The following is a 17,638-nucleotide window of genomic DNA, read 5'->3' on the forward strand; positions in this document are numbered from 1 at the left end:
AGCTTAAGCATGTAATTGAGGCTGACATCTCAATGACGTAAATGTTGCACGACTGGAGGTCCTGTCATTTGGATTAAAACAGACTCTCCTGGGTTCCTTTTGGTTGAAATGTAAAATAGCTCACGATAGACTGAGACCAATTCTCCTGCTTGTGGGCCCAAATTGATCACTACGTTTCCAAAAATGATTACACTTCAAAAGTACTTATTAGATATAAGATGTTTTGGGACTTGTTATATTGTGATGGATTATATATAAATGCAAGTTCTTCCTTCAATTAGTTTCAAAACTTCCAGAAATAGCTTTAGATCTTTTTTTTTTGCAGGAATACAGCCTTATTTTGAAATCCCCTGGTCTGGGGCAAAATACCAGCTAAAAGGAGTCATCACAGCTGTGTTCCTGTGATGACTGGGATGGGGGAAACCGTTTTTATTTTGCCTTCGAAGCACTCACTGATGGAACAGCCAATTGGATGTGCTTCCTCCGGGCGGTGTGAGTGACAGGCATCACCGCGAGTTGCCTCTTGTTTCGGAAAGTAAAACGTTCAAATGTGGGAAGTGCCCATTTCTGCAGGATGTAGAACGTGACTGTCCAGTTCGGAGCGTAGAACTGCTTGAAGTGGGGCTCCATTCACAGATTTGCTCTTGAATCTCATAGTCGGTTTTTCAGGCTGAAAGACAAAATGGACCATTTAGCAAATCAGGTTCAGCTTACTGTCATATAAATCATTAAAATGATTTATTATTGTCACACTTATCAAAGTACTTGAAAAACCTTGTTTTGCATGTCATCCATAAAAATTTTGTTATTACAGCAGTCCAATGAAGTAGTTCAAAATCTCAGCAGGTCAGTCAGCGTCTGTGGGGAGAAAGAGTTAATGTTTCAGGTCTGAAACCCTTTAGTGAAGTTGAAATGACCTGAAATGTTAGTTGATTTTCTCTCCACAGATGCTGTCTTACCTGCTGACTGTCTCTAGCATTTTCTTTCATTTCACGTTTCAATCATCTGCAGTTTTTCCTTGGTTTTCATCGACAGAAATTGCAATTCTGTGCTCATCCACCCACATGCACTTGGTTTAAACTCTCCCCATCCACTTCCCCGCTGGCCCCCTTTCAAGGAAACAGAACTGCAACTTGGTGTGGTGTGGAATAGCGTATAATTGTGTACTTGCTTAAACTGTTGAGGCAGAAGTCGAGAAATGAGAATCCCAAGTTTCATATAATGAACTTCTCCCCAAAGTCAAAATAACCCCAGTCTGAGCAATTAAGCAGAAGACCTTAGTGTCAGAGGGTCATATAGCACAGAAACAGGCCCTTCTAGCCCAGCTTGTCCATACTAATCATGATGCTCACCAAGCTAATCCTACTTGCCAGTGCTTGGTCCACATCTCTGTACACCACGGGCTCCCAACCTTAAAGCTCCATTGCATAAAAAAGTTTGGGAACCCCTACTCTACACTCCTGTTATCCAAGTATTCATCCTATAACCATAATAACCAGCCTTAACTTGCTTTGGGTACTATTAAATACAGTTCTCAGGACAGGGAATTAATGAAGCTTTGCATTCGCCCAGAGGAAGAGCACCTCTCTGGTTTTGAACGTACTTAGGGTGTTGTTGCTTAACAAAAAGCTGGCATGTAAGCCTCAAGGCATCACTCAAGCCCTTAAAATCCTATTGGGATTTGATTCCATTAAGTGGACAGTTATCTGAAGTGTCAGCTGTGACTTGGTGGTTGTAGGTAGAAAGCAGAAGGTGAGCGACCCACTCTGACATTGACTATCTATCATTGAGCTCCAAGACCTGAGCCTCTATACCTCCCTGCAAAACCGGATCCTTGATTTCCTCACTGACAGGCTCATTTAGGACAGACTGGCAACAACATCTCCTCCACACTCACTATCAGCGCAGGTGTACCACAGACTGTGTGCTAGTTCCTGCTTTACCCGCTTTATATCCATGATTACGTGGCTAAGTACAGCTCCAATGCATATGGAAGTTTGCTGACAAAACCATTGTTGTTGGCTGAATCAAGGGTGGTGACAAATTGGACACTGAAAATCTGGTCAAGGGCTGTCACAACTACAACTGAATGCCAGCAAAGCCAAAGAGGTGATTATTGACTACAGGAGGAAGAAGTTGGATGTCCATGAGCCAGACCTCAATAGGAGATCAGATTTGGAGAGGAGTTTGTTCTGGAATCAGCATGTAACTGCCCCCACAAAGATGGCATGACGGTGTTGTTACTTTCTTAGACATTTGCATCGAATGGAGGGAGGAGTTTAGAATGATGGAGCAACGACTCAGTTGCTTGTATCTTTGGAAACAGCTCTAATTCTATCCTTAACATCTCTTCTTTTTCCTTTTCAGGGTTGTTTTGAAGACCCTGACCTGAAGTTACACGCTGACTTTGGTTCTTTGCAGAAATGGGACCCACTCTCAGGGCTTCACGACCGGCCGCTTTTTGATATGCCGAGGATGCGGCCTGGAAGATTAGCGCGCCTTCGGGGTGCCGGATTTTCGTGTTTCCGGAGGCGGGCAGATTTGAGGTCAGTGCCACCGCCTGATGTGTCATGGGCTTACATGGAAGATTGAAAGCAGCGAGCTGCCTGCTGGCTGTGTGCCCAGAGACCCGAGCTCTTTGGACACAGAGCTCAGAAAAAGCAACGCAAAGACTTTTAACATCATAGATCAGCAAGTTGTTTTGTTATGTCTCCATTCTTGCTGTGAAACAGAGACACCTCGTTTATCCCTTCTTAGAGAGAGAGAGGGCCTGTGGTATGTCGAACTACCAGGTGAACGAGTAGTCTGTGGGGTACTGCAAGTCTGTGTCTTTACTGATGCTTTGCTGCACGCTCGAATGCTCAGTGGAGAGTGCCGATGCTTTTTTGCTGGTGGGGAGGTGGGGTCGTCACTTTGCTGCTGCTAATGCATGGGGGGCATTTGGAGAAAGCTTTGGGGTTCTAACACTTAACTGTCATTCATTCTTTGGGGCATTACTCTGTTTTTGTGGATGTTTGCAAAGAAAAAGAAATTCAGGATGTATATTGTATACATTTCTCTGACATTAAATGTATCTATTGGTTCGGCATGCTATCAAAAACTTTGACAAACTTCCATAGATACACAGTGGAGAGTATCCTGGGTAGTTGCATCATGGTCTGGTATGGAAACACCAATGCTGAAGAATGGAAAAGACTTCAGAAAGTGACACATACTCTCACACAGCCCATCTCATCAGTGAGCTCTGCCACAAGAAATCAGCATCCATCATCCAGGCCATGCTCTCTTCTTGCTATTACCATTGGGCAGGGGGTACAGATGCCTCACGTCCCACACCATCAGGTTCCAGTACAGTTCTTGCCTTACTACCAACAGTCTCCTGAACTGACGGGGATAACTTCACTCAACACAACTCTGAACTAGTTCAACAACTACAGACTCACTTTGAAGGACTGTTAACAACTCCCTTTCTCAATATAATTTTTATTTGCACTATTTGTCTTCTTCTGCACATTGGCTGCTTGTCAGTCTTTGTTTATATATAATTTTTCATATATTCTATTTTTTTCTGTAAATGCCTGTAAGAGACTGAATCTCAAGTTAGTATACGTACACATATATAGCTTGACAAAAAATTTACATTGAACTTTCAATATCAAATCCAGCCAGTCTGTCACTGTGGCCAAACCAAGCACTGGTGTTACGATCCTCGACTTAATTGCTCAAGATGGGGTTACATCAAATTTGGGGTTGCTTATAATAGAGCTCTAGATTTTCATTTTCCTTGACTTTGACAGTTTAATTGTGTGCTCTCCCAGATTACTGCTGTGGGTCAGTGCCTGTCCTCTCTGCTGGGTCAGCAACAATGGATCATCTCTTATTCAGTCAGCACACTGTCAAGTTCGATTCATCACGCTGACGCAGTGGTTCATACTCAGGGCTGTAGTTCCAACAGGACATTATACCAGTGTCCTAAATGCTTCTCCAGTGGGTCTAAGGAGAAGATCAACATGAGATCAGCTTTCCAATGAGGCCAGGTTTCCCTCTCTATTCAGAACTGCCCTAGCTGTGCACAAGATGGCTACCTTGTTACCAGCAGTGTGGGCAGGTTTACTGGGCTGCTAACTTTCAGGAAGAAGAAAATAAGATTTCTCATTCCTTACGCTCCCAGCACATCATTCTTTGAAACATCCACCATCATATATGATCCCACCACCAACCACATCTTCTCCCCATCCTTATCTCCTTTCCACAGAACTACCCCTCTGCTGCTCCCTGGTTCACTCATCCCTCCTCCTCCCCATGCATTTTGCCCTGTAGCTGTAGGAGTTGTAACACCTCTTCCCTCTCCAGTATCCAGGTGAGGCAGAGATTCATGTCAATTGTATATTGAATATTGGCACCAGTGAACACCAATTCCTCAGGTGACATCTTCCAGACAGCAAATCTCTCCAATTATTTCACTTTTTCTAGGCCTTCTGCTTGTTCTTTTGTCTTTCTGTGTTACAGAAATTGTTGGAGTCTGTGGCTTGGAACTTGATCGAAGGATCTAGCACTATGCTGTATCCAGACAGCTGCCTCATGGAGATTAAGGATGGGGCAGGGGCAGGGGTGCAAAAAGGACCGAGAACTCAAGCTTACTCATGGAAAAGACCAGAGACAAGGCGTGGGGTAATGAACGACTCCATCTCGAAGTGGCGAGGAAGAATTAAGCATCAAGGTGAATCCGGACGGGTCAGCGATGGTTCCCAAAGGAGATGGTCAGCAGCTGGATTGGTGTATTCGGCCACAGATTGGCTGTGTTCAGACCCGGGTGGTGGTCACTCTTTACAGAAGGAGTGAGTTCATGTGGCTGCTCTCCTTGTACACAATTGAAAAATGTCTCAGATATTCTGAGATTTATGTGATTATTGGACTGGATTTAATACATTGGTTTCCTTCAGTTTTTTGGTGCTTTCTTTCTTGTGGACAATTGGAGGGTGTTAACTTTTATGTAAGGGGGGGTTGGGGTTTGGTGCTACTGTCCCTGTATTTTTCTGTGGGTGAGGGAGTTGGGGATAGTTATTGTGGCTGTTTTTTGTTACGGAGGGGGTAGGATTTTGAGGTCCGTGAGTTTTGTTTCTTTTCTTTGTCGTGCCACTTGGGGGGAGTTGATGTCTTTTCTTTCATCCTCACCCATGGTCTTTCTGTATTTAATGGCTATCTGGAGAAGACAAATATCAGAGTTGTATTGTACAAGCATACTTGGACAATAAAATCAACCTTTGAACTTTTTTTTAATAAAACAGAGAGATCTAGGGGTGCAGGTACATTGGTTTCTGAATGTGCTGATATTTATAGGTAGTATGGTAAAGAAGGCATTTTACATGTTTTCATAAACAAGAGAAAAGTTTGCAGATGCTGGACATCTAAAACAACACACATAAAATGCTGGAGGAACAGAGCAGGTCAGGCACCATCTATGGAAATGAGTAAATAGTCGACCCTTCTTCACGGCTCCTCAGCACTCTTACCCTAACTGGTCAGGGCTTGGAGTATAATAGTTGGGACACCTTGTTACATCTTTAGGCATTGTTGAGACCATACCTGGAGTACAGAACAAAGTTTTGGTTGCCTAAATATAGGAATGATGTCATTAAGCTGAATAGGATGCAGAAATGATTCAACTGAATGTTATTGGCACTGGAAGGCTTGAGTTGTAAGGAGATTGGATAGGTTGGGGTTTTATCCCCTGCAGTGTAAGCATGCTGACTTTACAGAAAAACATGGAATCATGAAGAACACAGGTAAGGTGAATCGTCATAGTCTTTTCCCCAGGGTGGGGGGGGGGGGTGTGGGGTCTAAAGCATGGAGGCAGAGGTTTAAGGTGGGAGGGGAAAGAGTCAAAGTGAAAACTTTCTCTCCAGGTCTACTTTGAATCCTTCTCCTCTCACCTTAACTTGGTAAGCGGAACGAGCTGGCACACAAAGTGGTGGAAGTGGATACAGTTACAGCATTTAAAAGACAATTGGACATGGATAGGAATGACAGAGGCATACAGGCCAAACATTGGCAAATGGGACTAGCTCAGGTTAGTATGGATGGGTTGGGCCAAAGGGCTGATTTGTGCTGTATAACACTAAATAAAAAACCTTTATTTTTCTGGTACGCAGTGGCTTCTATGGGGGCCAATGAAAGGTGAAACTGCCTTCTTTAAATATATTTTTTACAATTGCAAGAACCTGCTGGATATTAAGAACTTAAAAGTACTGCAGGCCTACCCCATTAGCAAGCTGCCTGTTGACGGTGAACCTGAAGGAGCTGGGCTCGGTGAGGATTGAGCTGCTCTCTGTGTCAGAAAGATGTTGGGGGAGTTAGTGTGTGAAGGCAGTCTAACAGTAAATGACGGTTTTAGTCGCTTTTCTTGCGATCGCAAGACCCTATTGGATATTGCTAACGTGGAATGCTGCAAGACCAATTCACTGGTTTATTGGTGAAGTGCAGGGAAGCTGTGCGGCCTTGGTCATAGTGGGGTCTAGGCCTCGAGCTGGTGTCACCTGTTTACAGCCACACAGGAGGGCCTGAGGCATTGGAGTCGGTGCACTTGACTGGAGTGCTATGTCCATATCGTGTTCATCTGCAGACTGCTGCAAGATTCATGGACTCGGGGTCTCCGCCTATATGTTTTTTTCTGTGTGACTGTATATTACTGCTCCCTTATATGTGCTTTGTACCTTATATCCGGAAGAGGATGGAGCTAGTGAACAATGTGACTAAGGGCGACATCCTCTGTACGGTTCACAAAATGACTTCTTTCAAGTCTGGTTCTGCTACTGCTGGAGCCTGTGATCTCTATTCCGGTGCTGTGTTATCAGGCCGATTGAGCGATCTGGCACTTTGCTGTCTCTGAGAGGCTTTTGAATGAAGCTGGCGGCCTTGAGGCCAAGAAGCCCGGAGATGGGCCACGGGCCCTTGATCGACTCCATTTCTCGACAATCTCACTGATTAAAGTGCCGAGAAAAATCGAAATAATCAAGGTGAGCGTGGACGGTGAACGTGTGTTCAGTGCTGACTACCAACCTCTCGCTCGCTGCTGCTGGATGAAGGTGTCAGTGTATGAGTCTCTCTCTCTCGCTTGCTTCTCCCGGAGGAAGGTCCCTGCATTCAAATGGTCTCTCTTTCCCTTGATGATGCCAGAGGATATGCCTGATTCCGGGGTCTCGAGCAAGGTTTAATTATCATGGTTTGTGGCTTCGACTCTGTAGTTCATGCTTTGATGTGTTTTTGATTTTTGTTTGCTCCCTTTTTTTGATGCCACTTTGGGCGACTTTCAGCCGGGCAGCCTGCAGGTCAGAACACTGAGCTGAACCAAGTATGCCTGGACTCTTTTGATGTTGTGTTTTATATTCTGCATTTTTCACTCTTCGTTTGTTGCTGTTTGCATGATTTGTTTTCTTGTGGTGCACATGTTTGGTTTTGAATGGGTTCCACGGTTTTCATTGTTTTGTGGCTGTCTATGGGAAAGACGAACTTCAGGGTTGTGTACTGCAGATAGACTTTGACAATAAATGTACTTTGAATCTTTGATTGTGGCTTGTGCTGTTGGTACAGTATTTTGCATCTTGGCCGTATTCATGGCATTCATGTATGGTATAATGACAATTGAACTTGAACTATGACTCTACCACATGGAGGACAGAATATGCTTGATGGGCTAAACAGACAACTGACGAGATCCCTTTCACTTCAGGCAGATGAGCAGTGTGACCTGGCACTGCAACACACTCATCTGGAATGCAACCTCCCCCTTCTAAACTCAAGAGTCCGTGCACCAATTCCTGCCACTGAATTCCTGTTTAGGTAAATGGCCTGTAAAAAAGATCCTCAGATTTGTAGAACATGGGGACATTAGCATGAATGCCACTTCAATACAGATGTGATCTTTCTTCCAGTAATACAGCCCAAAAGAGTCTATTACCACTAATTGGAAGCTACTGTTAGTCCAGCTAATATGATTTGATGATTATGGCAGTCCCGTGTTTCTTTTAATTAAATTGTTATTTATGTTTTTGCAGCTAATTAACTCAGCCAGTTAATGAATAGGTTTGAGATGAAATGCTGATGGTGGCTTTATTGCTTTAAATGATAGCTCAATGCCAGACACTAATACATTTCTGTTAACAGGGCCATTAACAAAGCCTTTGTAGCAGGAGAGTTATGGAATAGAAATCAATGCTCGAGGCTACAGGCTGCTAATTTGTACAGTTCTTCCCATCCGACTGCACAGGACAGGCTATCCGAGCTGTAGAACCAGAACAGACCTGAAACTACCCAGTCCTGGGTCCCTAATCAGCCAGGAATCGGCAATTTATTATTATTTCTGTCATGAGCCAGCCCAGGCACTTAGCACAGCCTGAAATTTGCAGCTGACTGCAATGACATTACTCAAAAGCAATCATTTCCTGTACATTACTGCAGTCCTCTGCAACAGGTCAGCAAAAACTTGGTTTGCTTTCTGGCCAGGAAGTTCCTCTTGCACAATAACACACAATTAAGTGGATACAATTAACATTATCAAAATATGGAACAAACACAAAATGCTGTGGGAGCTCAGCACGTTAGGCAGCATCAGCGGAAGGGAATAAGCAGTTGGCGTTTCAGGCCAGGACCCTTCTTCAGGACTGGAAAGGAAGGGGAAGGAAACCAGAATGAGATGGTGGGTGGGCGGGGAGAGGGGTGGAGTAGATGTAGGACAAGCTGGAAGGTAAACCAGGTGTGGGCGAAGGTGGTTGGGTGAGGGAGGGGGGGAATGAAGTGAGAAGCTTCATAAGTGTGAGGTGTTACATTTTGGTAGGACTAATCAAAATAGGACATACATGGTAAATGGTGGGGCATTGAAGAATGCAGTAGAACAGAGTGATCTAGGAATAATGGTGTATCGTTCCCTGAAGGTGGAATCTCATGTGGATAGGGTGCTGAAGAAAGCTTTTGGTATGCTGGCCCTTATAAATCAGAGCATTGAGTATAGGAGTTGGGATGTACTGTTAAAATTGTACAAGGCATTGGTGAGGCCAAATTTGGAGTATTGTGTACAGTTCTGGTCACCGAATTATAGGAAAGATGTTAACAAAATAGAGAGAGTACAGAGGAGATTTACTAGAATGTTACCTGGGTTTCAGCACCTAAGTTACAGAGAAAAGTTGAACAAGTTAGGTCTTTATTCTTTGGAGCGTAGAAGGTTGAGAGGGGACTTGATAGAGGTATTTAAAATTATGAGGGGGATAGATAGAGTTGACATGGATAGGCTTTTTCCACTGAGAGTAGGGGAGATTCAAACAAGCGGATGTGAGTTGAGAGTTAAGGGGCAAAAGTTCAGGGGTAACACGAGGGGGAACTTCTTTACTCAGAGAGTGGTAGCTGTGTGGAACGAGCTTCCAGTAGAAGTGGTAGAGGCAGGTTCGATATTGTCATTTAAAAAAAATTGAATAAGGATATGGACAGGAAAGGAATGTTGGGTTATGGGCTGAGTGCAGGTAGGTGGGACTAGGTGAGAGTAAGCGTTCAGCATGGACTAGAAGGGCCGAGATAGCCTGTTTCCGTGCTGAAATTGTTATATGGTTATAAGCTGGGAGGAGATAGGTGGAGTAGGTAAAGGGCTGAAGAATAAGGAATCTGACAGGAGATGAGAGTGGACCATGGGAGAAAGGGAAGGAAAAGGGGCATCGGGAGGAAGTGATAGGGGCAGGTGAGGAGAAGAGAAATTGTCAAGAGGAGATCTAGAATGTGGCATGAAAAAAGAGAGAAGGGGGTGGTGGAGAAATTACTATAAGTTAGAGAAATCACTGTTGATGCCATCAGGTTGGAGGCTACACAGACAGGATATGAGGTGCTGCTCCTCAAACTTGAGGCTGCCCCCATCATTCCACAAGAGGAGGTGATGGACCGACATTTCGGAATGTGAATGGGAATATGAATTAAAATGGGTGGCCGCCAGGAAATACTGCCTGTTGTAGCGGGTGGAGCGAAATTGCTTGACAAAGCAGTCCCCCGATCTACGTTGTGTAGAGGAGGCCACACTGGGAGCTATGGATACAGCAGACAATCCCCACAGACTCGCAGGTGAAGTGTTGCCTCACCTGGAAGGACTGTTTGGGGTCCTGAATAGTGGTGAAGGAGGAGATCAAGGGGCAGGTGTTGCACAGTGAGAACAGTGGGGAGTGCTGAGCGGGCAAGAAAGTTATGTAGAAAGCAATCTCTGTGGAAAATAGAGAGCGGGGGAAAAGAATGATGCATTTCGTGGCAGGGTCACATTGAAGATGGCAGAAATTGTGGCGAGTAATTGCGGAAGCTCATGGGGTGGTAGGTGAGGACAAGGGGAACTCTACCCTCGTTATTTCGCTGGGAAGATAGGGTGAGGGTAGATGTCCAGGAAATGGAGGAGATAGAGGGGAGGGCAATGTTAATAGTAGAACAAGGGAAACCCTTTTCTTTGATGGAAAGGACATACCAGATTTTCTGGAAACCATGATTGTGTCTTCACAGTTGGGATGCAAAGTTACATGACCTGAGAATAACATCGTGGCTAATGGAAGCACAAAGGCTGAGGGATGGATCTGGGCTTTTACGTTTGTGCCATAGAGTCTCACAGCTAGTTCAAGCGCCTTCCCACTTTTGCAATATTCAGTGCTGTCCAAGGAGGGTGACGACTAGCTACTGGGTTCAATTTCACTTGTCCATTCACCAGTAAATGGACCATCCCATGTATGTATGCAGCAAGATGTGGGCATGGGTTGGTAACGTGGCAAGTAACAGTGATGTCACCGAAGTGCCAGGCAGTGCCCATGTCCAACATTGTGCGTGTGCTCTGTGAGTCTCCCAGCTGAAAATAAACAGCTGATCAGAGGATGTTCCCAATGGGTGGGTACTCCTCAGATCAATGTAGCTCAGTTTTCTGTCCAAGAAGCACCGTGCAGCAAATGTTTACATCCATTCCGTGACTGACATTGAATTGTGCAGAGTTGATTTGGGCCTGGAGGTGCCCTGATCTGATTTCTGAATGGTGTGATCCAAACGCGAAATGACTGCAAACATGTTCCAAACCAGTAACAAAGTATTTTCATTCTTCTCGTCACCAAAGCTCTCAGGCCTGCAGCTTCTGTTCATTACTATTTCTGGCAGTGTAGAAAAGGTTGCGCACCAAAGAGGTTAGAAAACTCGGCTCATAAAATATGCAAATCTGTAAATTGCAGTGGTTACTCTAATATTCATACATTAAAGAGCTAAGGAGCAGGGTTAGGGCATTTGGTACCTCAAATGTAGGTCCCTACTTAATGATCACATGTGACCCCACTAGCTGGACTCTTAGTTCCTTGCTGACAGTTCCCCCAAGTCTCATTTATCTAACTGATCTAGATGGTAAAGTTCCAAAGTCTACTCATAAACAGCCTCGCCTGCCATTAATAATAATCTTCTGATTGCAAAACTCCATTCCCGATGAAAGGTTAACTCTTTCTCTCTGCGTGTGTGTTGTTTAGGTTGTGGATAATTTCCAGCAATTTCACTTAGTTTCTTGCCTTATAATTCATATCACTTGTCTGACACCTAAGCCACAAATCAATGTAATCGTCCATTGCTGGGACACTTGCAAAGCCACTTATACCATTCAATCTGTGAAAGCTGGAACAGTAATTCTGAATCCTCCAACCGGACAGCATGGACCTCAACTTCTTTGACTTCAGGTAGCTTCTACCTCCTGCCACTCCTCTCTTTTTCCATTCCCCATTCTTACCCCTCCTCTTCTTCACTGCTATCACCTCCCTCTGGTGTCCTGCCTCCTTCCCTTTCTCCCATGGTACTCTCCTTTCTTATAAGATTCCTTCTTCCTCAGCCCTTTATTTTTCTACCTATCATCTCCCAGCTCCTCACTTCATCCCCAAACCCCCTCGCCCCACCCTCCCACCCACATAGGTTCACATATCGCTCAGAACAAGCCCTCTTCTCATTGCAACTATCAAGGAGGAGGTACAGGTGCCTGCAGACACACACTCAACAGCTTCTTCGCCTCTGTCATCAGATTTCTGAATGGACAATGAACCTATGTACACTACCTCACTATGTCTTTTTCCCCTCTTTTTTGCTCCATTTGTGCTATTTATTTAATTTAATTAAATTGTATATATATATATACCTTATTGCAATTAATAGGTTTTTTATTACTATTCATTGTAATGTACTGCTGCTGCAAACAACACATTTCACAATATATATCTGTGATATTATATTCTAGCTTCTTCTTCCAGTCCTAATGTTGGGTCTTTATTTCTCTTCATAGATGCTGCCTGACCTGCTGAGTTCTTCCGGCATTTTGTGTGTGTGTGTTACACTGAATTTCCAGCATCTGCAGAATCTCTTGTGTTCATAATTTGATGCAAATGCCAAGTCTTTCAGAATGTGCACCAAAGGTCATATTTAGCAAATACAAATTACTGTGAGTCTGAGCAAATATGGGATTGAGATCTTGTGCAAGTTAGTACGAATCAGTTTGGCATTCATCTCTTTACCATGTGGAGTCCTGGGAGATTCTTAGCTGGAGAAAGACATTGTGGTTTTGCAATCGGAAGATTATTATTAACTGGTTATGAGTGGGTGTTGGAACTGTACGACTACACTTTACACTGGTAATACAAACGAGGACATGTCTGCAACCATGCCAACAGCTCAGGATCTTCTGACGAATCTCAAGGTTATGTAATTTATACATACTTTGATAATAGATGTACTTTGAACTTCGGTCTTGTTACAACTGCAGGAAAAGTAGAGGTAAATACAACAAACTCCCAGCTGGCAGATATGTTTAATATGGATAAAATGCATTGTAATTTATAACACAACATGTACTTGTTCTGCATAAAGAACGTGCAACTTCCCAAAGTATGTTAACAACTTTGAAACAGTAAATATCTTTGAAAGGTACCCAAGTGTGCAGCTGCCTTGAGGAATCATGCTCAATATTATACAAGAAATGAAGTTGGAATGACCAACAGGACAATAAAGCATCAGATATGAGTATTACAGGGATATTGTTAGGTATCATTTAAATATTTACAATAAATTGTCCTGATTCTGAAACTTATCCTAATGAAATGTCATAGACATGATACAAATGCCAGACCTTCCATTAAAAGGGCGAATCCTCACCAGGCCTCAATGGTGGGCCTGGCAGTGTGCTGGGAACCTGATGGGACATGCCATCTTCCCAGTACTACTATCAGGAAGGAGGTACAAGAGTCTGATGAGGCTTACTCATCATTTTAGGGTCAGCTTCTTCCCCTCTGTCATCAGATTTCTGAATGGTTCGTGAACACTACCTCATTATTTCTCTTTTCAAAGTTCAGAATCTATTTATTATTAAAGTATGCATACATCATACAGTCTTGAGGTTCACTTCCTAACAGGCAGCCCACAAGAACTCGTTAAAAAAAACTGTCAAACGCCCGATGTGCAGAGGGAAATAACAAATCCTGCAAGCTAACAGTGTTCCGAAGCCCACAAAGAGAGTCCGTCCATGGTCCCATAGTTCAGCGCAGAGCGGAGCAGTGTGCTGAACTGACCCGCCCCTCGCCTCGAGCTCCCGACAACCCTAACCTTTTCAATCTGGCCCAGCACCTAAATCGGTGTCCAAACCTCACGTTCAGTCACTTCGATATGCTCTGGGGTGTGGACTCCACTGCCTCAATTTGGCCTGTAGCCAACCTACTTATTATTAATTATTGTAACACAGTCATTTTCATGTCTTATACTATTCTGTGGATGCAAAATAACAGTTTTCATGATGGATGTTGGTGATTAAAAACCTGATTCTGATGCGGTGACAGCACACTCAGTAAAGAGTCGAAGGAGACGAGTTTCTAAGCTTTGGTTTCTTAGATTTGGTGTAGGGGACGGGTGAGTTAGAACATCTGGATTAGGTTCAGAGGAAGAGTACCAGATGGATATGTTACCGTTGAGAAGCACGGGCATAGGAAGCTGTACTTTATTCATTTTTTTGCAGCACTCCTCTTCGGGACATTTGATGAAAGAATTGAAAATACTGAATGAATTAGACTGTGTCATTTGGATGGACAGTGGAATTAGTTGGGATAAGGGCAGGCGGAGAGAGGCCAGCAAGTCATTCTGTATAGAGCTTTGTTCTAAGTTCCACAGAACTTAAGTAGTCAACAGCTGTTTGATTTAGATAATGTATTTTTGATCTCAATGTGAGGAAAGGCTAGCCTTTACTGTTCATTTCAGACGGCTCTCGAGAAGGCTTAAAGGGTTAATTCTCATGAACTATAGTAGTTTATGTGGTGAAGGAGTGTTGACATTGAGTGTTGTACATCAGTCAATGAAAGCAAGCATGCAGGTACAGCAGGCAGTGAAGAAAGCTAATGGCATGTTGGCTTTTATAACAAGAGGAATTGAGTATAGGAGTAAAGAGGTCCTTCTGCAGCTGTACAGGGCCCTGTTGAGACCCCACCTAGAGTATTGTGTGCAGTTTTGGTCTCCAAATTTGAGGAAGGACATTCTTGCTATTGAGGGAGTGCAGCGTAGGTTCACAAGGTTAATTCCCGGAATGGCGGGACTGTCATATGTTGAAAGATTGGAGCGACTGGGCTTGTATACACTGGAATTTAGAAGGATGAGAGGGGATCTGATTGAAACATATAAGATTATTAAGGGATTGGACACACTGGAGGCAGGAAGCATGTTCCCGCTGATGGGTGAGTCCAGAACTAGAGGCCACAGTTTAAGAATAAGCGGTAGGCCATTTAGAACAGAGATGCGGAAAAACTTTTTCACCCAGAGAGTGGTGGATATGTGGAATGCTCTGTCCCAGAAGGCAGTAGAGGCCAAGTCTCTGGATGCATTCAAGAGAGAGTTAGATAGAGCTCTTATAGATAGCAGGGTCAAGGGATATGGGGAGAGGGCAGGATTGTGTATGATCAGCCATGATCACAGTGAATGGCGGTGCTGGCTAGAAGGGCCGAATGGCCTACTCCTACACTACTGTCTATTGTCTATTGACACAACAGTTGGGGGGGGGGGTCAAAGATATATACCCAGTGAAGATCTAGAGAGGCCATAGAAGTTTCCCCTCATGTTTCCCTTAAACTTCTCACCTTTCACCCTTAACCCATGACTTCTGGTTTTAGTTCTACCCAACCTCAATGGAAAAAGCCTACTTTCATTTACCCTATTTATATCCCTTATAATTTTGGATACCTCTATCAAATCTCCTCTCAGTCTTCTATGTTCTAAAGACTACAGTCCTAACCTATGCAATCTTTTCTTATAACTCAGGTCCTCCAGAACTAGCAACTTCCTTGTAAAATTCCTCTGCACTCTTTCAACCTTGTTTACAGTGTTCCTGTAAGTAGGTGACCAAAACTGCACACAGTTCTTCATATCAGGCCGTCCCAACATCTTATACATATTCAACATCTCATCTCCCATACCCAATACATTGATTTTTAAAGACCAGTATGCCAAAAGCTTTCTTTATGACCCTACCAACCTGTGAGTACACTTTCATTACGTATTTGTATTCCCAGGTCCCTTTGTTCTGCCACGCTTCTCAGTGCCCTACGGCTCACTGTGTAAGACCTACTCTGGTTGGGTCTACTGAATTGCAAAATCTCACATTTGTCTGCATTAAATTCCATCGTCATTTTTCAGCCCATTTTTCCAGCTGATGCAGATCCCTCTACAAGCTATGATAGCCTTCCTCACTGTCCACTACACCCCCAGTCTTGGTGTCATCCACAAATTTGCCGATCCAGCTAATCGCATTGTCATTCTGTCCATTGATATAGATGACAAACAACAAAGGTCCCAGCACCGATCCCTGTGGTACACCACTAGTCACAGGCCTCCAGTCAGAGGGGCAACCCTCCACTACCACTCGCTGGCTTCTCCCACAAAACCAATATCTAATCCAATTTACTACCTTATCCTAAATGCTGAGCAACTGAACCTTCATGACTAGCCTCCCATGCAGGACACTGTCAAATGCCTTACTGAAGTCCATGTAGACAACATCAAACTGCCTTGCCTTCATCCGCTTTCCTGGTAACTTCCTCAAAAAACTCTGTAAGATTGGTTAGACATGACCCACTACGCATGAAGCTGTGCTGACCATCTTTAATCAGTCTGCGTCTATCCAAATTCTTATATATCCAGGCCCTTAGAATATCTTCCAATAACTTTCCCACAGTTGATGTCAGACTCACTGGCCCATATCTTCCTGGTTTCTGTTTAGAGCCTTTTTTAAACAATGGAACAACATCGGCTATCCTCTAATCCTCTGTACCTCTCTGTTCACTAAGGATATTTTAACTGTCTCTGTTAGGGCCCCAGCAATTGCCTCCTGTAGGGTCTGAGGGAACACCCTGATTTGCCCCAGGGTAGCAAATATCTCCTCCTCAGTAATCTGTACAGGGTCCAGGAAGTTGAAGCCACTTTGCCTCACTTCTATAGACTCTGTATTTGTCTCCAGGGTAAATACAGATGCAAAGAATGCATTTAAAATCCCGCCCCCCCCCCTCTGTTTTGGCACCACACATGGATTAACGTTCTGCTCTTCCAAGGACCAATTTTGTTCCCTGCAATCCTTTAGCTGTTAACATTTCTGTAGAATCCCTTACGATTCACCCTGTCTGCTAGAGCAACTTCAAGCCTTCTTTTAGGATACTTGATTTTTTCTTGTGTTCTCTGCATTTCTTGTACTCCATAACACCTCATTTGTTCCTACTTGCCCATACATGCTAGGCACCTCCTTTTCTCTCTTAACCAGGGCCTCAATGTGTCTTGAAAACCAAAGTTCCCTACACTTGTTATCTTTATCTTTTATTCTGACAGGCCATACATCATCATTATGTGCCGTGTTGTATGATGTGGGTGATCATGATCTATCCAAGACCATTATTGTTCTTGGCGAGTTTTCTACAGAAGTGGTTTGCCATTGCGGCCTTCTGGGCAGCGTGTCTTTACAAGACTGGTGACCCCAGCCATTATCAATACGTATTTCAACCAGCTGCATGTAGTTTGGTGCTCTGTAGATGCCGAGAAAAATTTCAACAACTTCCTCGAATGCCTTCCATGTGATTTTCTCCGGTCCCACTAGAAATTCTTCAAATTGCCTGTCATTGGTGACCTGTTTGATTTGTGGACCAACAAAAATGCTTTCCTTAATCTTGGCATCAGTTATTCTGGGAAGCACCTGTCTCAAATGTCAAAATCCTTCATAGAAATTTTTGAGCCTGGTGACAGCAAATTCCATCCTTACAGTCCTGAACCCAATAATTATTACTAAACGCTGTCCTGCTATGCAGCAGCTGTGCCCAAGCATGCCTGGACAAGATAGGAAACTTTCCAGCTCACATTGCAGGCAACATTTTAATTGACTTGAATTATGAATTGAAATAATAAGCATAAGTTTATTTTAAGAAATGGTGTGTGATAGGGAAATTTCATGGTGATTTTCATGATCAGTACCCCCAAATTCACAAGGTACACCGAAGGGTATTCAGGAAGCAAAATCTTTGTTGTCCAGTGTACTCTTCAAAGGTTGACTGCTTGGCACCAATGGTCGCATAATCAGGGCTTGTGCTCCAGCTGTTCA

General features: G+C 43.8%; 1 protein-coding gene across 3 annotated transcripts in view; it reads right to left on the minus strand.

Annotated features, from left to right (window-relative positions):
* Nucleotides 1-277: 277 nt before the first annotated feature.
* The window catches only part of zmat4a (zinc finger, matrin-type 4a), a 288,459-nt gene continuing 271,098 nt past the window's right edge, over nucleotides 278-17,638 (minus strand). For 2 of the 3 annotated variants that reach the window (XM_073058194.1, XM_073058204.1), the window contains one exon: nucleotides 278-670. In XM_073058194.1, coding sequence (XP_072914295.1) covers nucleotides 545-670 — 126 coding nt within the window. In that variant the 3' untranslated portion in view covers nucleotides 278-544. The remainder of the gene's footprint in view (nucleotides 671-17,638) is intronic. The other variant, XM_073058214.1, reaches the window with a different exon arrangement.

The sequence above is a fragment of the Hemitrygon akajei genome, chromosome 1 (genome assembly GCF_048418815.1).
Source record: "Hemitrygon akajei chromosome 1, sHemAka1.3, whole genome shotgun sequence".
NCBI classification, from domain to species: domain Eukaryota; kingdom Metazoa; phylum Chordata; class Chondrichthyes; order Myliobatiformes; family Dasyatidae; genus Hemitrygon; species Hemitrygon akajei.